At 35.8% G+C, this 22,100-nt stretch overlaps 3 protein-coding genes across 3 annotated transcripts in view; all 3 read left to right on the forward strand.

Annotated features, from left to right (window-relative positions):
• LOC105115445 (LRR receptor-like serine/threonine-protein kinase FLS2) overlaps nt 1-22,100 on the forward strand; it is an 88,054-nt gene that overhangs the window by 61,136 nt on the left and 4,818 nt on the right. The gene's annotated exons all lie outside the window — the stretch shown is intronic.
• LOC105115438 (protein timeless homolog) lies at nt 3,360-14,617 on the forward strand. The gene is made up of 20 exons (XM_011012319.1): nt 3,360-3,666; nt 3,773-3,925; nt 4,029-4,188; nt 4,268-4,586; nt 4,954-5,091; nt 5,182-5,371; nt 5,475-5,605; nt 6,709-6,921; nt 7,037-7,203; nt 7,817-7,895; nt 9,197-9,712; nt 9,808-10,178; nt 10,615-10,719; nt 10,970-11,218; nt 11,426-11,494; nt 11,745-11,969; nt 12,652-12,759; nt 13,285-13,383; nt 13,586-13,702; nt 13,884-14,617. The coding sequence occupies exons 1-20, from the start codon at nt 3,564-3,566 to the stop codon at nt 14,173-14,175; spliced, it is 3,804 nt and encodes a 1,267-aa protein (XP_011010621.1). The 5' UTR covers nt 3,360-3,563; the 3' UTR covers nt 14,176-14,617.
• LOC105115437 (probable pre-mRNA-splicing factor ATP-dependent RNA helicase) lies at nt 15,609-20,406 on the forward strand. The gene is made up of 2 exons (XM_011012318.1): nt 15,609-18,854; nt 19,761-20,406. The coding sequence occupies exons 1-2, from the start codon at nt 15,727-15,729 to the stop codon at nt 20,152-20,154; spliced, it is 3,522 nt and encodes a 1,173-aa protein (XP_011010620.1). The 5' UTR covers nt 15,609-15,726; the 3' UTR covers nt 20,155-20,406.

A 22,100-nucleotide genomic window follows, 5' to 3' on the forward strand; every position in this document is an offset into this window, starting at 1 on the left:
TTATTATTGTTGTTGTTATTATTGTTATTTATAATTTATACAATTAACCTCCCTATGGTTTGACCCCGGTCTTGCCGGGTTATTTATTACTTCAACACTCATGCACTTGGAAGAAGACATCAATCTTTTAGTCGTGTCAGATGCCAAGACCTTTCTCACTTAAATGTTCAAGCCATTTATGTCATAAATTAGTAGAGCAATCTTCAATTGCGTTACCTCCTTTATGATCACTTTAGCTTGTAATATGTAGAGACCCGTCTTCTTCCCTTTAACAACAATTAAGGAATTTCTGGAGAGCTTTCATTTATAATCTCTAAAATAATTGTGATAACTTTTTTCATTAAGAGTACTTATGGAAATCAAATGTAGGCGCATATCAGGCACATGCCTAACATCTTTGAATAATAACTTACACCCAGTATTGGTTTCCAACTAAATGTTTTTAATGCCTATAACACTAGCCATCCCTTGATTTTCCATTCTAACTTGACCAAAATCATCAGCAGTGTAGAATGTGTAAAAATCATGTCGGGATGTAACATGGTAAGAAGCTCCTAAATCTGCAACCCAAGTGGTATCCTGACATGCAAGATTAACACAACCATCATCACAAACAATGGTAACATCACCATCAAATACAACTATAGCTGTACCATTCTCTTCACTCTTGTCTTCATCTTTGTCCTTTTTGTCTTTTTTATACTTTCTACAATCTTTTTGAATATGCCTAGGCTTGTCACAATAATAACACTTAATTCCATTCCTTGACTGAGATTTTCCTCTTAGCTTGCATTTTCTTTTTTTATTTCTGGATTATCTATCTTGCTTGCCGTGAGAAAACCTACTTTGATTTCTCCCTTGACTTTCCGTAACAAGTATATGAGACTCGTAAGTGCTTGTCCTTTTCCTCCTCTTCTTTTCATTGAGGATACTATCCTTTACTGTTTTTAAAGTGATCTTTCCATTCGGAGTAGAATTGTTAAGTGATACCACTAAAGTCTCCCAACTATCTGGCAATGAACTCAATAAGATTAGTGCTTGCATCTCATCGGCTAACTCAAGATTCATCAATGACAACTGATTCAAACACCCTTGAAATTTATTTATATGCATTGAAACATCTTCACCATCTCTATACTTCAAATTCACAAGGTCTCTAATTACAAAAAACTTTGTTTTGTGCACTCTTCTTGGCAAAGGTTTCTTCTAACATCTTCCAAATTGTATAGCAGTCATGTTCTTGAGAAATATGATTAATGGACTTAGAAGATACCCATTTTCTAACATAAGCAGTCGTCTTTCTATTAAGCCCATTCCATTTTGCCTCATCCATCTCATCATGCCCTTTCCTTTACACTCCAACAGCAAAGCCAAATCATTGCAATATAAGTGATCCTCTATCATTTTTTTCATAAAAAATAATTAGAGGAAGTGAGCTTTATTGTGCCCGAATGTTTCTTTTCCATTTTAACTGGATAAGAAATTCAATTTGCACAACTAGTGTTCTGATACCGCCTTGTTAGGAAAATTAAAAACAAATAATCGGACACCAATCTATTTGGATCAATTTATAATTCACAAGTTTCTATTATTTTCCCTTTTTGTGCAATCAAAATTAGGATTAAACAATCAACAAATATAAAGCAACAATCATACATATCAACACCAAGATTTTTATGTGGAAAACCTGATGCGAAAAAAACTATGAGACCATAGTTCACCTAAAAACTTCTACTATCAACAAATAATGGGTTCACAACTATTCTTTTTTAGATTCAACTAAAGGCTACAACATACATATCATCAAGAATAATTTGTTCTTGAAATATAACAAGATTAAAAAAAAAGTATTTGAGAAAAAAACTTACAATACTGACAGCCCTTTTTTCTGTCAAAATGACCAGTTTCTACACCACCAATCTTCAATCCAACTATTAAGAATGAAAAGTAACATGTTTAGAAGCTGCTGTCAAAATCTCAGCTCGATCCAACGATAAATGAACTGGAAATCAAGGAAAGAAGATAGATTGTTTTGCTGCCTCTTCTTTCTTTCTTTTTCTCTTCTCTCTTTTATTTTCTCTCTTACAAATATGTTATATTATCTTTTATAGTGGTTGCTGCATTTAAATTTAAATAGATAACTCTTAATAATTAATACAATGATCCCATCATCATATGGTATATGACCACACATAATATATCTGTACCATAACCTATCAAATAAGAAATTTTTTTTGTTTGAGTTAAGTAAGCTGCATTGTTATGCAAATCAAATTTCCTTTTTCGGGTGAACATATTAATAGAAATATTACTTTGTAGATAATTCTTCAATTCATGAACTACTTGTGCATCTTTAACGAGGGAAACAACATGAAACTCAACTTTGTTCTCCACTCTGAATCTTATACCATCCCAATCCTTGTCTGCAACAAGAACCACGTAAGCAGCCATGTCCATTTGCAAAATCATCACCAAGCAAAGGAAAAAACAAAGGAAATCAGTGACGAGTTTGAGGTTCAGAAGGTTGCCAGTGGGGCTAGTGGCGTCCCCACCCCCTGGGGATATTGCAAAAAGTGAGGTGTTTACTGAGGATGACGTGAAATTGGTTCAGCTGGTAACTTCACAAAAATCATTTCAAATAAGCCCCTGGAAAAGAAAATAAATAAATTTGATTTGTATTCTAATCTTTCAAGAATTAATATATTAATGTCAATATTAAACTATAATTGTGTATTTATATCCTTGCTTATATTTGAATTATAACTATCATATAAATAATTATCCCAATTATAAAAATTCTTTCTTGATTCGAAATTTAAAGTTCAATGTCATTACATTTTTATAAAAGCACCATGCTTTGTAGCCACAATTAATATCATTTATTTATTTTTAAGACTTATAAAATTATATTTTAATATTATATGATCACATTCAATAATCACGTTAGAGCATCTTAGAAAAATTAACAAAAAGCTTTGCGCCAGATAACATTTAAGATTTAAAAACTCTCAATTAATATTTTTTCTTGAGTTAATGTTTTTTTTGTTATTTTTTTTAGATAAAAAAAACAAAGAAAAAATATAATTTTTTTTCTTTAATTCTTATTTTAAAAATAATTTTATAACTTTAATTAATTATGATCAGATTATGGGCATCGATAATATAATCATGATATCATGTTATGTCACGTTAAAAACCTGGGCCTTGTACAGCCCAAATTGAACTAAACTTGTTTCAGATTCCGTACGAGGGCCAGCTCCCGATCAGAATGTATAACCAGTCAGATCTTGCCACATAGCATGTCATAAAACATTCTTTATATATTAGTAACACCAAATGCTCTCTCCTCCTCCAAAAATATAAAAAGTATCACGCTCAAAAAGCGCGGGAAAATTCGCATCCAAATTCCCGCCAACAACAAAACCCTAATCGACACCCCCAATTTCTCTCTACCATTTTTCTTACCGTCGCAACTTAACATCAGATCCAATCTCAAATAATCTCAAATTCTTCAAGTTCTCACTAGAAACCCAAAATCATCTCTCACACAGAAACCCTAAAAAATGGAAATGCAAGGTTTAGCTGGTATTTGCGTCGGTCTAGGCACCCCTGAAGAAGACGACAACGGAAATCGAATTGGTTACACTAAAGGCGCTAACTGCTTAGGTAAAATTTTCAATCACAAATATATAAATATATTTTACTTTGAAATGATAACAATTTTAGCTCGATGTTTTTAATTGGAGTTTTCCTTTTCCTTTTGTAATTGTAGATAATTTAAAAGATTTGTTGAGATTCTTAAGGCGCGATGATCCACAAACGCGAGGAGTATTTAAGCAAGTGTGTAAATGGAAGACCGTGGGGAAAGATTTAATACCGATTATTCAGTATTGTCAAGATGATCGTAATTTGGTCTTAAATGCAGGTTAATGCTAATTTTTATTTATTTTTAATTATATATGGATAAAGGTCCGATATTGATTTGTGTTTTTGTTATTTTTTTTGTCTGTTTTTTGAAAATATCTTAGTTAAGGTTCTAGTTTTTCTTACCATGCCAATTGAGCCGTCGTCGAGTGATATATGGCTACAAGTAGAGTATTTATGGGGTTTGAAGGCTGCAATTACGCTTAGTGGTACGATTCCAGTGGTTGTTTCGCTTCTTGAAGGCCCATTGGAGAATTTGGACCGGTAAATAATGTTTTACTTTAACTGCTCATTTGGAGAAATTTATTGGTTTTGCTATTAATATTGATTGGGCGTGGTGCAGTGAGGCGTTTACTGAGGATGACTGGAAATTGGTTCAGTTGGTGCTGACATTGTTTAGAAACGTTCTGGCAGTTCATGATTTTTCAATGTTGCAGAAAGTTGGGGAATCAGCAAGTCAGTTTTTGTCTCTAAGGGATAGGTTTTTGGAGCTTTTGTTCCATGAGAATGTAATGGACATTATTCTAGTTATAACTCAGAATATAAAGGGTTCATGCAGTTATTTTCTTCATGATAACTTGCTTTTATTAGAAATTTTCCATTACATTTTCATGGGTCAAGAGCCAGGGTTGATTGTTAATGCCGGTCTAAAGGATTTCAAGGTTAGCGAGCATTCTTTTCTTCTCCTTCAATGGTAAATTTTTGGTGGCCACTAGAAAATCCTTTGTTTTGTAAACAAGTAAAAGCTGAAATAAGGTTGAGCAAAGCCTCCTATATCTTGTAATTTTGATCTTGAATTGCTGAACTTCTGAAAAGCAAAAAAGCCTTTGGGTCCCATCCCTTTTTTCTTTCTTCCCATTAATGTTATTCCCTGCAGATTGAATCATCAAGCACTTTTATTGTTTATTGTCTTTTGGCTTTTGTTACTGATAAGCAGAGTATCAGTATGCTGGTTTTATCCTTGTTTTAGACATCCAGTTGTTACATGATGTGGATGTAGAAATTGATTTAACAAGTTTAATTTGGTAGGTTTGTGGAAGCAGCACTTCTCTTGACATCCTCAAGTCCATTATGAAAGAAGAAGAACAAAGAAAAATGAAGCTTTCTAGACAACGAAACGTGGTCCGTCATTCACAATTTAGTGGAACCTTTACCCGGCTTACCATGGTATGAAGTTTCACTATAAATGATGTTTTTGGGGGGTTTTGTATAAAACTTTTGTAATGGAAGTGGTTTTTTCCCCCTTCTCTTTTCCAGGATGGTTCTAAAGCAGTATGCTTAGGAAACCCTAGTTCTGCTTCTCAGATTCTACTTAAACCTTATAAAGCTCAAAAGGGTCCCAGTAAAAAGATTTTGTGGGACCATGGGAGATTACCTTCAATGAAGGATAATATTTTGGAGTTACTGCATGATTTTCTGAACCAGTTTCTATCAGGGGGTTACAATGGTATATGTTCTGGAATAAAAATCATCTCACATAAAACATTTGCTTGCTTCTCCTTTCTACTGATTATACTGCTAACATTTATCATGACCTGAATTCATGTCAGATTTGATGGATTCGATCCGTGAAGATATCGAGAAGGAGCATCATGCAATTCAAAACAGTGACATTGTTGTTTTCTTTCAGGTTGCTCAGTTTGTTACTTCTTTTCAATATCACAAGTATATTACTTCCAAGGTGAGATATGAGGTACTTGTATCTATAATTGTGTCTTTGATAGACATTCTATATTCTCTGATGGCTTCAGTTTAAATAGAAGTTTATCTTTGTAGTTAGTGTCTGTCATGTGGCTTGATATTTGAAGTTATCATTCTTGTCTTTTGCTGTTCCTGTTCTTCCTTTTCTTTTGTCATATAATGAACTTTTGGAATTCTAAAACAGTCATAACTGAATCTCTAAGATAGTCTAAACAGATCAACCAATTGTTTGTTAGAGTACCATGGGAAATTTTAGGTTCGTTTAATGATATGTTTGAGCTTGTACATGGTAAGCAGATCACTTTTGATAGAGTGAGTAGAACTCGTGGAATTAGAATTGTCATGCTCTGCCCTCTCCTTTGTACTATGTGTTTAATTTCAGTAGCTTATGTATCAACATGGTTGGCCAATGATTAGTATATGATTTGTATTCTGCAGTACTTGATCTTGTCATTGCTAATAATTTTGGCTTATGAATGTTTTTCTGCACAACATTCAGTGACAGTAAAATAGCTCTTGATTGTTGCAATTCAAGAGTAAGAAAGTAAGCTACAGTGGATGGATTCTTTTATAAATGAATAAGAAAAAGAATTGGATAAACATCTGCCTCTTTTTTTTTCCTCCAAAGCTTAAATACTAATATTACGGTTAGGAAACATTACAATAATAGCATGCAAATCCAACTGCCTCTTCCAATCTGGTTTCACAAGGTCGATTATAAATATTTTCAGTAAGTTGATGGTCTGCTATTGAATTTTGAAGGAGACATTGACATGATGGTTCATTTGTGAAGAATAATATTCCAAGAAATATTCCTTACTTCCAAGTTGTTGAAAATGATGTTATAGGGGTGACTTGTGGCTGTGTGAGCAAGTTGATAATGGTGAAACTTTTTGACTGATGCTACAATTTTGGTGCTCAAATATATGACTGAATCCACTGTCATGGGTTTTCTGAGTCCTGTTTATTTTCTGTCACTACCTTCTCATATTTTTTGTTCAAGTTATATTTCAAATTGTTGCAATATTTTCTTCTGGTACATCATGCCATTCAATTGTTGGTGGATGTTTGTTATTTTACCAGCCAAATATGGAAAAAGACAATTCTCAAGCCTTCTCTGATGAGTATGCTGATAACACATCATTCAAAGGAGGTATATGTGGACCCATTGCAGCATCAATGAACGAATCTATGTTTCTACTAGTCATTTCAAGATGGAAAAATGCTTTTGAAGGCTTGAAGGTGACACATGATTATAAGTTTCTGTCTGCAGCTGGTGCTCTTATGAGAATTATGGTAAATTATACTTAACCTGATGATGTCTCCCCCTTCTCCTCCTTATTCTTTCCCCTAAAATATACAGGTTTGCATGTTAAGAGGTGCTTGAGTTAGAGCTTCTGTTTTTCCACAGATTCGCATGTTAGATTTGGTGCTTAAGTTACTGCCAGGAGATTCTAAGGAGCCTTTAACAGCTCGCATCCTGCTTTACAAGTTGTTCTATGATCAGACTGATCAAGGAATGACTCAGTTCCTCCTGAGCCTGATCAAATCATTTGACACTCACAAGCAAACCAAAAGGTTTTCTTCTTATGCTAAGACCTAAAATAAACTTGTGGTTTATCTTTTGGATCTTTTAACGTATTTATGTCCTGATTGTGGAACGTTAGTTCTACAAACATAAAATTCTGAATGATTTGAGAGCCTCACTTGCTATTCATGTGTTTCTGGTTATACTAGGATTTGGGTGCAGCTTTTAATGATTAATCATCTGGCAATCATTGTTATGTGATCAGTTTCATGAGTTGTCATCTTCTTTTTGTGAGAATCAGTGCTCTTTGAATCTTTTTTTTCTTCACTGAAACAGTGAGAAAGGTTTTTCAATATTGTCATTTTTTGTATTATTTTTGCATCTCTTCATTCAAATCAAGCTTATTTTTAGTTTCCTTTAAATCAAGCATATTATTAATTTTAAACTCAATGCCCTCAATTTGTGTTCCCTAGTTTCTGTTAGTGATATCTGATTATTTCAAAAGGACAACAAACATTCTCCTTAACTGTATGCCTATTTTATGTGTTTATTTGTTTTTGTGAGCAAACATTTACTAAGGCTATGCCCGTGCGGAAATATGTGGTTTTTTGAACATGCTTCAAGATGTTGCTGCTGATGCTATGTTTTTATTTTTCTGGTCAGTGATCTTTCAGATCTGGTAGAAATGATTCATGTACTTGTAAGGCTGATGGAGAATCTTCAAACATGTGGCACCTTGAGAGTAAGTTATGCTTTTCTTTACAGGGCAGATCTGTAGTTTTTTTTTTTTGTTGTATTTGTATTTTGTTTTTCTATTCCCTTTGAATTTATCAATGCATTAAGCAGATTGAAATGGTGCTTTGTTTGTAAGATAGTTCTGTAACATATGAACTTGACTAAATCAGTTGTCATACCATGCTGAAAAGAAGTCGGTGATTTACTTATCTATGTTTTTGAAAATAAAAAAGGTAAATTCAATGTAGGTATAGTTTAACTTGAATATTTGCCACATTCTGCCAATCATATAATAATTGTCATGTTTCTGTAAGACTTTCTACAATTTCAACCAATGCCATCACCTAAGTCCAACCTTTTGAAATTGCTTTCCTCAAAACCCTCTTAACGATTCTTTTGTGAGCCTTTAATGAGATCAGCTTTGTGGTCTTGTGTCTTTGGTGCAATATCAGGTAATGGTGACCTACAGAAAATAAAGATTTTGGATCTAGCTGTAGCAATTTCAGCATTTGTATTCTTTCTAGTTTTTCCTTTTCATGAACTTGTAATGCATCTTGCTTGAAAAGTTGTCTCGATAGTATAGAATCATTTCACTGTCTTTGGTTCTTTATCACTGGAAAAAAAAAGTTACATAAAATAACAAATAATAAATAGCTTTCCATTACATATGTTGACAAATGTAGATATATCCTAGCTGCTATATGTGCCCTCTGCAAGCAGGTTAAGTGCAAAACTGTCCTTAAAGTTCTCCTTTCGCTGATTAAACTATAGGTTCTTAAATTTGTAACTTCAGATTTTTTCCTATCTTCTCCCTCCACTTTCTTTCTTTTCCCTTTACTGCTCTCTCTCAATCTCTCTTCGCTCTCTAAACTGCAGCCAACTCCAAAGTATGATACAACACCAATAGGATTCAAGCAACAATGGGAGTTTTGGGGAGTGCAATTCATTGATTTTGCTATAAAGGAAATGATGTCAGTTCACTTTCAATGCATTGTCATACTTAAAGTCTTATTTCTACTAGTTTTTTCCACAACCAACATTGAGCCAAATGTGAATCTGTTTGACAAACATAAAAACTCAAAACCAAGGCCCATTTACTTGCTGAAAGAAGAAAGGAAAAGTAAAAGAAATTGCGGTTCATTTACATTTCCTCAGTTATAGAATTTCTGCTTCTTTGAAATATTTTTTTTTTTTTGCATCCATAGTTTCATACTTTTGTCATTATAAATCCCAAATGTCTTAGTCTTTTGTATTAGAAAGTTTTTCTTTTGTGAAGATCAAAATTAAAACTGTCGTTTCATGATCAAGGTTTCTAAGAAGTCGAGGAGAAGTAGAAAGAAGAAAATATTGAGTGACAAGAAGGAAAATGGAAATGAACAGTGTAATGTTGAAGCCACTATTGAGGATCCCACTGCTCTGTCTAATAGTGAACAATCAACTGTTTTGCAAAAGAAAAGCCCAGAAATTGCAACTTCTGGTGACCAAGAAAACATGAATGTTGATGTTCTTGAAAAGCCTGAAATATCCATACCAGAGATGGAGAATCTTGGCAGCAATTTGCAGATGGAGAATAAAAAGATTGATATTGATGATCTTTCTTGCAGCTCTGATGATTCTTCAGGCGATGAGCAACCTGCTGAAAATTATGAAGTTGATTTTAAAGTCTCTACTTTTATATCATCTTTGGCAAACCACAGCATTATTCAGAATTTGTGCTGGTTACTTAGGTTCTATAAGAACAATTCTGTCAGCACAAATCACTACATAGTATGCATGTTGCAGAGAATCACTGATGATTTGGATCTCTCTCCAATGCTATATCAGGTTCAAAACTCAAAATCCCATCCTTGAGAATATTGGGCACAAGTGTAATCATCATCTCTTATTTTTGTTCTATTTTTGGAAAAAACAATGTGCAGTTATCGCTGCTCACGCCATTCTATGAGATTCTGGAAGAGCAAAAGTCATGTCCATGCAATGAATATGCAAATATTGTTGATTTCCTTACGAGTTTGGTTAGAAGAATGCTAAGAAAAATGAAGAATCAGCCCCTTCTTTTTGTAGAAGTTCTCTTTTGGAAATCCCGGAAAGAATGCCATTACATTAATGCTGAATATATGTTGCATGAGCTTGGTCATTTGAAGAAAGAAAGTGCAGGCTGGGGAAATGCTTTGGCAAACGAAGATACTGGGTCATCACAGGGGAAGAGATGGGCTCCTAGAAGCATAGCAGATGCACTGGGTGAGGATGAAGCAGATGTTGTGATCCCTCATGAACCGGGATATCAGAAGTAAGACATGCCTGTTGACCTTGATTTAACTCACTGTTGTGTATCTTGTACTTTTATATAAAAGGGAATTTGGAAATTTTTACATGGGTGCTTTAGCAACATAATTTAATATTCTTTTGTTATATGGGAGTAGTCTGACTTTGTTGTAAAATGACATTTTTTTCCCATTTAATTAAAACATATTTTTGGTCTGCAAGGGATCCAATGACGTCTTATTTTCATGAGCATGGTATATATCACCATTTGTTGTTGAGAATGAAAGGTTAAAAGAAAAAGAAGAATCGGTGAAGACTGGAGTGCAGAAATTTATCACATCTATTTCAAGCAACCATATTGATAGGATATAAAGTAGTGAGGAAAATCTCTAAGTAATGATTTTTAGCATGTAACATTCTTGGTTCTCCCTGACCTTATTTAATGTATTTGGCTGTTGCAGTGGAGTAGATGCTGCAGAACATGAAGGTGTAAGTGTTCCTAGGAGGAAGAGAAGATTTGTTCTGACAGACGAGATGGAGATGAAAATAAAAGATCTGTATGAGAAGTAAGTGCCTTGGCCCAGCCATTTTAGGACACAAGCATTTCCTCATTAGATTAAATGATAGTCTTGGCTGAATGCATTGATGAAGTTTCATTGTCTTTTGCTTCTAATCTTTGTTATCAGGAACTGATTGTGTGCATTTTTGTCTTCTCCATGAAAATTGAATGATTGCATATTTGACTAACTCATTCTTTCATTGGAGTTTCTTAAATTTTTCTCGCTGTATCTGTTATGACAAAGATGGTTCTTGTAGATTCAAAGATGATGAGAATTGCAGTCATTTGATTGCGGAATCCTTAGATCCTGACGGTCAAGTTTCACGAGCACAAGTTATCAACAAGCTCAAGCAGCTAGGATTGACAGTTGCATCGAAGAAAAGGAAGCGCTCTGTTGGTAGACCATTTTCTACTAATCCTGATCAACTTGGTGAGAATGGAGAGATAATTGAAAAGGAAAGCAATCTTCACAATTCAATTGATTTAGAAAGAAGTTTGCCAAGGCTGTAAGTATTTATGAAATGCTTTTGAATGCAATTGTTTTCAAGGTTCTTTAGTGCAATGTTCAGTATTGTATTCAAAGCTGAAGCTCTGAGCTCTCAAGACTCGATTCTTATCTAAAGCATATCCTAGTGCATGATTTAAAATATGAAATGCTTGCAAAATAATTTCCTTTTTCTATCCAAGTTGTCTGATGCGTTGCCTTTCAACAGGAGCACTAGGAAAAGAGTGAGGGCCTTCAACAAAGATCAGGAGGAAATGATTAAAGCATTATTTGAGCAGTGAGTGGTGTTGGATGTTGTAGCCTAAGATTTAATCCGATCCATTAACCTGTGTTCATGGTTCATTCTTACATTATCTTCATCCACCTATTAGATGCAGTAGTAGCACTAGGAAAGGATTACAGCTCTATGCTTTAGCATTTATTTTCTTCATGTTCCAACTTATAAAAGCCTTGATTGAAGTAGTTGGATCTTTGTTTGTGGAATGATATATTTAACTTGAGGACATTTTTTTATATACTTTGTACAGGTTCAAAGACCATCGAAGATGCAGCTATATGATTGCAAATGCACTGGGATCTGATAATTCATTCACAGCTGCCCAAGTGTCCAGAAAACTCAAGCAACTTGGTTTACGTGCTCCTCGGCAGAAGCAGTCTGAGACAGATATGCATCTCAGAGACGAGGAACTGAATGGCTTTTCTGTTGGAGGACAAGATTCTGATGATGAAACATTGTTATCGTTAAAAAATAGGTACTGCTTTTGTGCCCTTGGCTGTGGGAATTCCTTTTAATATTGTTTTTGTGACTTGTGCAAACCATGCTCCATACTTGGCATTTGTTCTACTCTAGCATTTGGCTGTGTATTGCTAAAGTTTGGAATCTCGAGAAATGTTAGTTTGAAATTTTAGTTAAATGCCAAGCTCAAAACCTATTATATGGTCTGATGTCTTTCTTTTTCACCAAACTGATCTGAGTTTTCCCCACCAAGATTAGCATTAAGGTTATGTAAACTGTGTTAAAGGCCACATGGTTCTTTCCTTTTCCCCATTGATTCAAGCATATCTTTTGCTTAATTATACGACCATGTTAATCAAAGAAATAATGTTCTCTGATTACTTCAGATATCACCAATTCATCTAAGTTCATGCTTAATTTCCTGCTGCGATTAATTCCGTGGTATTGCATGGGACTAGTTTCTGATTTTATCCTTTTATGCACTGATAGCCTCTTTAGGCAACGTTGACTTGGTATGTTATTTGTGAGCACGCTTCTTTTGCAATGTGAGAAAAGATAAAAAAGAAACCTTTAAGATAAGCAGCTGCAACTAGAAAAGTTTTTCTAAGCTGGTTGTAAAGTTTCTTGCCAACTGTTAGTAGATTTACTTGTAGCTCAAAGCTAATAGCGCTTAAAATTTATTTATTTTTAACTTTTAGGAGGAAAAACAAGGATGATGGTGGATTATTTGGTGATGAGTTGCCAAGCCAGAACATTGAAGGAACATCTAGTGATTCTGATGATGAACTCCTATGCTCTATTCTCAAGTAACTCTCTCTCTCTTCCTGTGAACAGAAAAATGCAGGATGAGTTGTATCCTTGAACTTGACATATTGCTTAAGATTTAACTTTGTTATCCAGTGTTTTAACCTGCGATGTATTTACTCTTTAGTTTATTTGTTATTTTTGTCTGGCACTATCAATTGGTCCAGTTCTAATATGACTTTTCGTTTGCTGATGTATTTTCAGCTGCCTGATAAAACATCCTTCTGCTAAACATTTCTTTGCTTTTAGTAAGAGATGCTATTAGAGTACTCTTTAATTAATGTAATCTCTTTGGTGAAAGTCATTAGAAAAAAGGAACAATTTTATTGAAAAAACCATTTGAATTGAAATTTCAAAAAACACATGCAAGATTCTCTGCTGCAAAGCTCGTTTAAAAAATTTGCATTTGAACTTTCTTTCCAAGCATTGCTAAATTTTCTATTTCCATGAAGTTCCATCAGAATTGATTTGTATTTATTCATAAACTGCTAACTCAGTTTACTCATAACCTGCATATTCTTTCCTAGGTCTAAAAACAATGCTGGTGATACATTGATTGCTGGGAAACAGAATAAAGGAGAGATTTCTGACAATTCTGATAAAGAAATCTTGAGCTCTAAAATCAAGTGAGTCTCTCTGTGTTTCTCCATGAAAGGACAATCAGGGTGCTGCTACTTAGTGTTTAGATGAAGTTCTTATTTAGTAATGTTGCCTATGTTTTTTATCTAAAAAGTTGCTGTCTAGCTCTGTTGAAAAACACTTTAAGTGGCATGCTTTCGTCTCTTACTATGTGTTTTCTGGTTTTCTATATTATCTTTTTTGATTCAGTAAAACCAAGAAGCTCCTTTCGAAGGCAAAAGGTAAAGAGCTCAGAACTTCTTCCACTGAGAGTCAAATGCCTGATGAAGATGCCAGGAATGAAGCTCTTAACGATCTAGAACGAAGGTATATATTTACTTGAATTAGGTTTAAAACCTGTCTTTTCTAATGAGCAATGAACTGTTGAAATAACTGTGTGAGAATTGTATTGCTTGAACTAAGCATCTGTTGCTGAGACATGAGAGATCAACTGTTAGTGGTCAGTGGATTGTATATGAAGTATGAGTTGCCTGTTATTTTAATTCAGGGACAGAGGCAGCGAGTCCACTGGGCAGGATGTTGTAGGGATTGATGAGTATACTGTTCTTGACCATGTCAGCAAGGAAGGTGCTTCAGAAGCTGAAGCAACTAGCAGCAGAAGTGGAAAATCAACAGGGGTTTCACCAGTCAATTATGTAGATGATATACCAGATCAACAAATGGATGATGCATTGGAAGATTTGGAGGATGCTGCAGCTTCTGATACAGTAGTGACAAGTGCCAGACTTAAAAGGAAGTTGAGGATGGTAGTTGATCTCGAGGACGAAGATGATGATTAAGATGAAAGCATAGAGGTCTGTCTTCTATAACCTTGTGATTATATTGCATGCAAGATTGTTCATATCTGTGCTGGGGAAAAGGTGAACTCTGAACGGGTAGCAGCCACCGTCCATTGTTGCCGCCCTCTTTGTTTGGCAATTTAGTCTTGTCATGCTTGTATTTTGTATAGAAAGAGAGTACCCTGGTAGCAATACCGCCGGAATTTTTTTTTTATCAAAAACCATGTCAGGCAGCTAACATGTCAGCTCCGCAGTCTGCACTTTGTGAAGCTGCCGTTGCCCCAAGTAGATGGTCTCTCTCTAGATGCTGAGGCCACCAAGAAAGCCCCTGACATGGTCCTAGAACCCATTATTCAGGTTCTCGAGTCATTAGATCCAGTTTGGATCTTCTACGATTTTGCTCATTATTGGATTGGGCGAGTTGCCTCTCAATTTTTAATCATTGTTCTCGTAGCCTTTCTTGGCCCGTCATCACTCTTGATCGACGGTGGTGCCCATCGCGAAAAACCTGAAGATTTCACAATCCCACCTGAGTGGGTTCGCGAAACTGAACACATTGCCAATCAATCAAATGTATTTTAAAATATTTTAATATGGAAAGTAAACAAAAAAAAGGTAAATACTCCGCTAGCCCTAGTGTTATCGATTAAATTGGAGCAAAAGAGGGGTGCATAATCTGGAACAATAAATAAAGAATGCAATAATGCATGTAGGGTGGCTTTCAATACTCCTGACAGGAGGAAATTGGCCTCTTTAAAGAAAAAGCAATTTGACCTTCTTCCTCAGCTTATGAGTGAACATTTCTCGATCTAGAACAAACTAGAAAGCATTGCCCAAGCCCTATAACTTCATGGCTATTTCCATTACCAGAAATGTTTTCTTTTATAGAAAATGAAAACAAATGTAAAAATAAATAGCACCGTGAGATACATGTCATTCAACATCACTCATAATTTTTTTCTTATTTTAGTAATACCAATACAACTGATGATTTTTGGAAGATAGGTGCTGTATCATAGAAAAACATTTCTTTTAAAATTCATTTTCCATTAAAAATATCAATAATTGATTTTTTTTATTTTAAAATCCAATAAGTTCTCTAACCTATTTGTCAGCACCATCACATGGCACACACCTGCCCAAGAAATTAAAAGATATTTTAAAAAAAATTCCATAATCACTAAACATAGAAATTATCTGATATTTGTGAAAAAATAAGCAAATATGTGCTAAATAAATAGATAAAAAATAATCAATCCTCTCCTTTGGGCCAAAGCTCTAGGCTAGATTACAATTTATGGGCCTGCATTTGTAATATGGTTTGGGCTATCATTATCCAGGCTTATTTGGGTCTTTACTTTGCCTTTTGTTTATCCCTACCACAGCACTGCCTTCAGCCCTCGAACAAACATCATGTGTTTAAAAATAAATAAAATAAAGAATCAAATTCTCATCAGATGACGAAAATTAAAAAAAAAAAAACCCTAAAAAATCGAAAACCCTAAAATAAAAAAACTTCTCTCTACGATCCCCACATTTCAACTCTTTCTAATGGCAACCGCAGCAGAAATCGACGCCGGATTGAAGAAGCTCGAGTACCTCTCCCTCGTCTCCAAGGTCTGCAGCGAACTCGAAACTCACTTGGGGTTTGGAGATAAGATCTTAGCTGAGTTCATCACCGAGTTAGGTCGGAGCTGCGAAACAGTAGATGATTTCGATGCGAAGCTGAAGGAAAATGGAGCTGAAATGCCTGATTACTTTGTTCGGACATTGCTGACGATTATTCACGCGATTTTGCCGCCGAAAGCGGAGAAGGAGGGGAAGAAAGATAAGGAGAATGACGGGTCAGGTAAAGATTCTAAATTTAAAGCTCTCTCGATTAAAGATAGTAGAGACAGAGTGAAAGAAATTGATAGGGAATTGGAAATTGAAGCTGAAGAGAAAAGTAGGAGAGAGAATGAAGACAGGCATAGAGAAAGAGATAACGATGGTAGACGTAGAGAGAGAGATAGGAGAGAGAGAGATAGGGATAGAGAGAGGGATAGGGATAGAGAGAGAGAGAGAGATATGTATGATAGAGATGATAGGAGGAGAGATAGAGGAAGAAGGAGAGATGGGCATGATATAGAGGATGGTGAAGGTGAGAGGGAGAGAAGGAATGGGAGACATGGGTATGGTGGTGGTAATAGTAATGAGCCAGAATTGTATGGGGTTTATAAGGGGAGGGTGTCGAGGGTGATGGATACAGGTTGTTTTGTCCAGTTGAGTGATTTTAGGGGGAAGGAGGGTTTGGTTCATGTTTCACAGATTGCAACTAGGAGAGTTGGGAATGCAAAGGACGTGGTTAAGAGGGACCAGGAAGTTTATGTTAAGGTGATTTCAGTTTCGGGGAACAAGTTGAGTCTTTCGATGAGGGATGTTGATCAGAATAGTGGGAAAGATTTGCTTCCATTGAAGAAGAGGGATGATGAGGAGGATGGTTTTAGGAGCAATGCTTTGGGTTTGTCTAAGGAGGGGCCGGTGACGAGGACAGGGTTGTCAGGGATTAGGATTGTGGAGGAGGAGGATACTGGTCCGTCACGGAGACCTTTAAAGAGAATGAGCTCGCCAGAGAAGTGGGAAGCAAAACAGTTGATTGCTTCGGGGGTTTTGAGTGTGCAAGAGTACCCCATGTATGATGAGGAAATAGATGGGTTGCTTTATCAAGAAGAGGGAGTTGAGGAAGAGCTTGAGATTGAGATGAATGAGGATGAGCCTGCATTTTTGCAAGGACAGACTAGGTATTCTGTTGATATGTCACCAGTTAAGATTTTTAAGAATCCTGAAGGTTCGTTGAGTCGTGCAGCTGCTCTTCAGTCTGCACTTATAAAGGAGAGGAGAGAAGTAAGGGAGCAGCAGCAGAGGACTATGCTTGATTCAATACCAAAGGATCTTAATCGTCCTTGGGAAGACCCGATGCCCGAGACTGGCGAGAGGCATCTTGCTCAGGAGCTGCGTGGTGTTGGCTTATCTGCTTATGACATGCCTGAATGGAAGAAGGATGCATTTGGGAAAGCGCTGACATTTGGGCAGCGATCCAAGTTGTCTATCCAGGAACAGAGGCAGAGCTTGCCAATTTACAAATTGAAAAAAGAGTTAATTCAGGCTGTCCATGACAATCAGGTTCTGGTGGTTATTGGTGAGACAGGTTCAGGTAAGACTACTCAGGTGACACAGTATCTCGCCGAGTCAGGTTATACCACTAGGGGTAAGATTGGATGTACTCAGCCTCGTAGGGTGGCTGCTATGTCTGTAGCCAAGAGGGTGGCTGAAGAGTTTGGCTGTCGTTTAGGTGAAGAAGTTGGCTATGCTATTCGTTTTGAGGATTGCACTGGACCAGATACTGTGATCAAGTATATGACAGATGGTATGCTGCTTAGGGAGATTCTGATTGAGGAGAACCTGTCTCAGTACTCGGTGATAATGCTAGATGAAGCTCATGAGAGGACCATTCACACTGATGTCCTTTTCGGGTTGCTCAAGAAACTTGTGAAGAGAAGACCTGATCTTCGCTTGATTGTCACATCAGCCACACTGGATGCGGAGAAATTTTCAGGGTATTTCTTCAACTGTAACATATTCACGATTCCTGGGAGAACATTTCCTGTGGAGATATTGTACACCAAACAGCCAGAAAGTGACTACTTAGATGCATCTCTGATTACCGTCTTGCAAATCCACTTGACAGAACCTGAAGGTGACATACTTCTATTCTTGACAGGCCAGGAGGAGATTGATTTTGCATGTCAGTCTCTTTATGAGAGGATGAAAGGATTAGGAAAAAATGTTCCTGAATTGATCATTTTGCCTGTTTATAGTGCTCTTCCTAGTGAAATGCAGTCAAGAATCTTTGATCCTGCCCCACCTGGAAAGAGGAAGGTGGTTGTGGCAACTAATATTGCTGAAGCCTCTTTGACGATTGATGGAATTTTTTATGTTATTGATCCTGGGTTTGCCAAGCAGAACGTGTATAATCCAAAGCAAGGGCTTGATTCTCTAGTTATAACACCTATTTCACAAGCATCTGCCAAGCAACGAGCTGGCCGTGCTGGGCGTACTGGGCCTGGAAAATGTTATCGTCTCTACACAGAAAGCGCATACCGCAATGAGATGTCTCCCACCTCAATTCCAGAAATCCAAAGAATTAATCTTGGATTCACCACGCTTACAATGAAGGCTATGGGAATTAATGACCTATTGTCTTTTGATTTTATGGATCCACCTTCACCGCAGGCCCTTATTTCTGCCATGGAACAGCTATACAGTCTTGGAGCTCTGGATGAGGAAGGACTTCTGACCAAACTAGGGAGGAAAATGGCAGAATTTCCTCTGGATCCACCATTGTCTAAAATGTTGCTGGCTAGTGTAGACCTCGGGTGCAGTGATGAGATTTTGACTATCATTGCCATGATCCAAACTGGTAACATCTTTTACAGACCTAGAGAAAAACAAGCTCAGGCTGATCAGAAGAGGGCCAAGTTTTTCCAGCCTGAGGGAGACCATCTGACTTTGCTTGCTGTATACGAGGCTTGGAAAGCCAAGAACTTTTCAGGACCTTGGTGTTTTGAGAACTTTGTCCAATCTCGATCGTTGAGGAGAGCACAGGATGTCAGAAAACAGCTTCTAAGCATCATGGATAAGTAAGATCTGCAACTTCCTTTGTTTCAGCTAATGTCTTTTTCATGATATTTTATCATCCTTGCTCAATGTTTTCTTTATTGATGCTTATCATTAGTTTTCTGAGACTTGTGCATGATTAAGAACAATGATATTTGGCCTTGGCTAATATGCTTGTCGTTGAGCATTGTAGAGTGCTATTAATATCCTTATTATCGTGAATTATGAGATGCTACTAGCATGCATGTCACTGAGCATTTTAGCATGAAAAGCCTGTTCATTGCATATCTGCTGTTGTGTTTGTCCTGATATACATGACGTGTTCTGCCTCTCCATTTTTTTTTTTAAAAAAAAAAAATGGTCAGGCTAGGATTGTATGCTTTGTATTATTATTATTATTATTTTTTGTGATTGTCATCAATTCAATTAGTATGCCTACACTTGTTCATGGGGCTGGCAGGAGGAACACTATTAACTAACTGCCATTTGCCCAAGCCAAGTCAAGGCTCATTTAGCTGTAAACTTCTTGTGTTTTATACGCAATGCTTTTAATTACTCTCCTAACCTGTTGAGATATGGTGAATTTGTCATCCCTCTAACCTGTGCTGTTGGTTGTTTTTGGTAAATAACTTTGCACCCCAATGCTCTCTTTCATTTTAGTTGCTGACTTTTCACTCGATGGGTGTTCTTATGAAAAATTTTGTTTCTTGATCCTGCCATGCATTTAACTGCAACAGTTATTGGCTCTGGTTATTTCCTACCTGACCCCCTTATGATACAATTATTCTTCCAGCAGTTTTATATTTAAAATAAGGAAATGCTAATAGTAGATCTAGAAAACCCTCACCGTCACTTATAGAAAACCCTCACCTACAATGCAAACGTGTTTGTCTGCACGATTCTAACTCAACACTTTTGCTGGATTTCAGGTATAAACTAGATGTTGTTAGTGCTGGGAAGAATTTTACCAAGATAAGGAAAGCGATTACAGCTGGATTCTTTTTCCATGCAGCTAGAAAGGACCCACAGGAGGGTTATAGGACTTTGGTTGAGAACCAGCCAGTTTATATCCACCCCAGCAGTGCTCTTTTCCAGAGACAACCAGACTGGGTCATCTACCATGAGCTGGTAATGACTACAAAAGAGTATATGCGTGAGGTCACGGTTATAGATCCCAAATGGCTTGTGGAACTAGCTCCCAGGTTCTTTAAAGTATCAGATCCTACAAAAATGAGCAAGCGAAAGCGTCAAGAACGCATTGAACCTCTCTACGATAGATACCACGAACCTAATTCATGGCGTTTGAGTAAAAGGCGAGCATGATGTGTTTTGAGTTATTTATATCAAGTAGTTTTCAATCTTAATTCATTTTTTCTCGCTACCAACATGAAGTTGTACATACTCTCTGTCTTGGAACTTGATAGTGTTTTGAAGAGATCCGGAAACATTTATATCCCTGAAAATAACAAGTGAGGTCTTCTTGACATAGATATGGCTATCACTTGTGCAGCCATTAACAGTTATTTGGATCAATGTAAGATTGGTTGTGGAAAGTAACTAGTTTATTTGGTAAAATTGGAATTTTCTTATTTATTCCTTTTCGTCTCAAAGAAAGCTCCAGCCGGAGACGGCTTGAGGCTGAGGGAAAGGTACTGGTCAGTCGACGGAATTTCAAAAAATAATAATTCTCAAAATAATAAATTGAATTTCAAAAAATAATAATTCTCAAAATAATAAATAGATGTCACTAAATCAGTTTAAGAATCCTCAAATCAGTTTAAGAATTTACATATTTATTCTTATAAATATGTTGATTATTAAATTTATTAATTATTAAAATAAAATAAATATTTCTTCACGTCAAGCAAATAAATTTGATATCTCTTAAAGTTAAGGGAAATCGATGAGATTACAAATATATTAATTAGGAAAAGCTCTCTAATCAATTTATTACCATCAAGCGAATGTAATATTGAAAGCAATTTTTGTTCACTGAGAATAGTTTTAGGAATAAAATCTATGTATTTATTTTAAGAAAACATTTAAAAGCTTGACAATTTTAACTTAGTTTATTCTTTTCTAATAAATCAAGATGAGAGTTGTTGCAATCAAATTAATTTTTTTGCTTCTTACTCTAGACCCTAACAACAATTACAGATTGAAAGAAACTAGAAAGCATACATGATATCTCAAAACAATTCAATAAGCTTGAATAACAATTAATAGTATAATTCTGAACAATGAAAAATAAATACTTGAATATGAAAGAATTACAATAATTACGTTACTTCTCACAATGTGCTAATGGAGATGGCGTGTCTCCCTTTTGAACCAAATTCAGGAGTTTAGTTCATGATTGCTGGAAAATTGATAAAAACAGAGAAGAAATGAATGTTTTTTGGATCCTATTCAGCTGTGTTTTGCTCTCTTTATTCTCCTCCTTTGTTACCTAAATCTTCAGGATTCTTAGACTACTTAGGAATCTTCATGATGCTAAATTCATTCTTTTTTTATCTGATCTTTAATGTTAGATAAATCTCTCAAAATTTCTGTTGAAAACTGATTCTACTGCTGTAACAATTTTGCAGTAATTCCAACTCTGCTGCAACTTAAACCTTGTTTTTTACTTGGTTTCTTGTAATATCCGACTATTTCAGCTGTATTTATTTATTCATGGTGTGTTAAAGGCTTGATCTGCATCTTTTTTGGATTCTAAGACCTATCATTTTTATATCAGATTCTCAGCTATAATATGATGCTCGACACTATTGGTTTCCTGATCAGAGTAGGAAACTCATCTCGTCCTCTAGATTGCATCTAGAGTTTGGTCTTGAAAGCAATTTTATTTGAATTGGAATTTTTCATTAAAGTTGTAGTATTGGATGTGTAGATGAATTTGAAGTTTTTATTTTTTTAATTTTAATATTTAAAGTTTAAGATATTCTTGTTTGAATAGAGAGAATGTCTATCAAATAAAGGAAAGAGAACATGTGGGATATTTGATAACCTTGCCCAGGACTTGAAGCTCTTAATAATTTAACGTCTTAGATGTCAATGGAAATGACTAGGAAGCTGAGGCATCTTTCTTTCAAAAAAACTGTTACACCACAGAAACACATGGTTGAAAGAAAGGAATGAGAAAACGCGTGGGATATATAATTGGTGAAGATGAATTAATTGGTGGATCTGCCGTCTGCATCAGCCTTTTCGCTTGTAATTTATATTTATGTTTATATTTTTTAATCTTGATGGTAGGGTTCCAAAGAGAG

The sequence above is a fragment of the Populus euphratica genome, unplaced genomic scaffold (genome assembly GCF_000495115.2).
Source record: "Populus euphratica unplaced genomic scaffold, PopEup_1.0 scaffold701.1, whole genome shotgun sequence".
Lineage (NCBI taxonomy): Eukaryota > Viridiplantae > Streptophyta > Magnoliopsida > Malpighiales > Salicaceae > Populus > Populus euphratica.

What these genes read in the sequence shown, in the direction of transcription:
- LOC105115438 (XM_011012319.1), top strand. Translation starts at nt 3,564, where the DNA reads ATGGAAATGCAAGGTTTAGCTGGTATTTGCGTCGGTCTAGGCACCCCT. An exon ending in CATGAACCGGGATATCAGAA is followed by an intron (nt 10,179 to 10,614) that starts GTAAGACATGCC and finishes TGGCTGTTGCAG; the next exon opens with TGGAGTAGATGCTGCAGAAC. An exon ending in ATCTTGAGCTCTAAAATCAA is followed by an intron (nt 13,384 to 13,585) that starts GTGAGTCTCTCT and finishes TTTTTGATTCAG; the next exon opens with TAAAACCAAGAAGCTCCTTT.
- LOC105115437 (XM_011012318.1), top strand. Translation starts at nt 15,727, where the DNA reads ATGGCAACCGCAGCAGAAATCGACGCCGGATTGAAGAAGCTCGAGTAC. An exon ending in CTTCTAAGCATCATGGATAA is followed by an intron (nt 18,855 to 19,760) that starts GTAAGATCTGCA and finishes GCTGGATTTCAG; the next exon opens with GTATAAACTAGATGTTGTTA.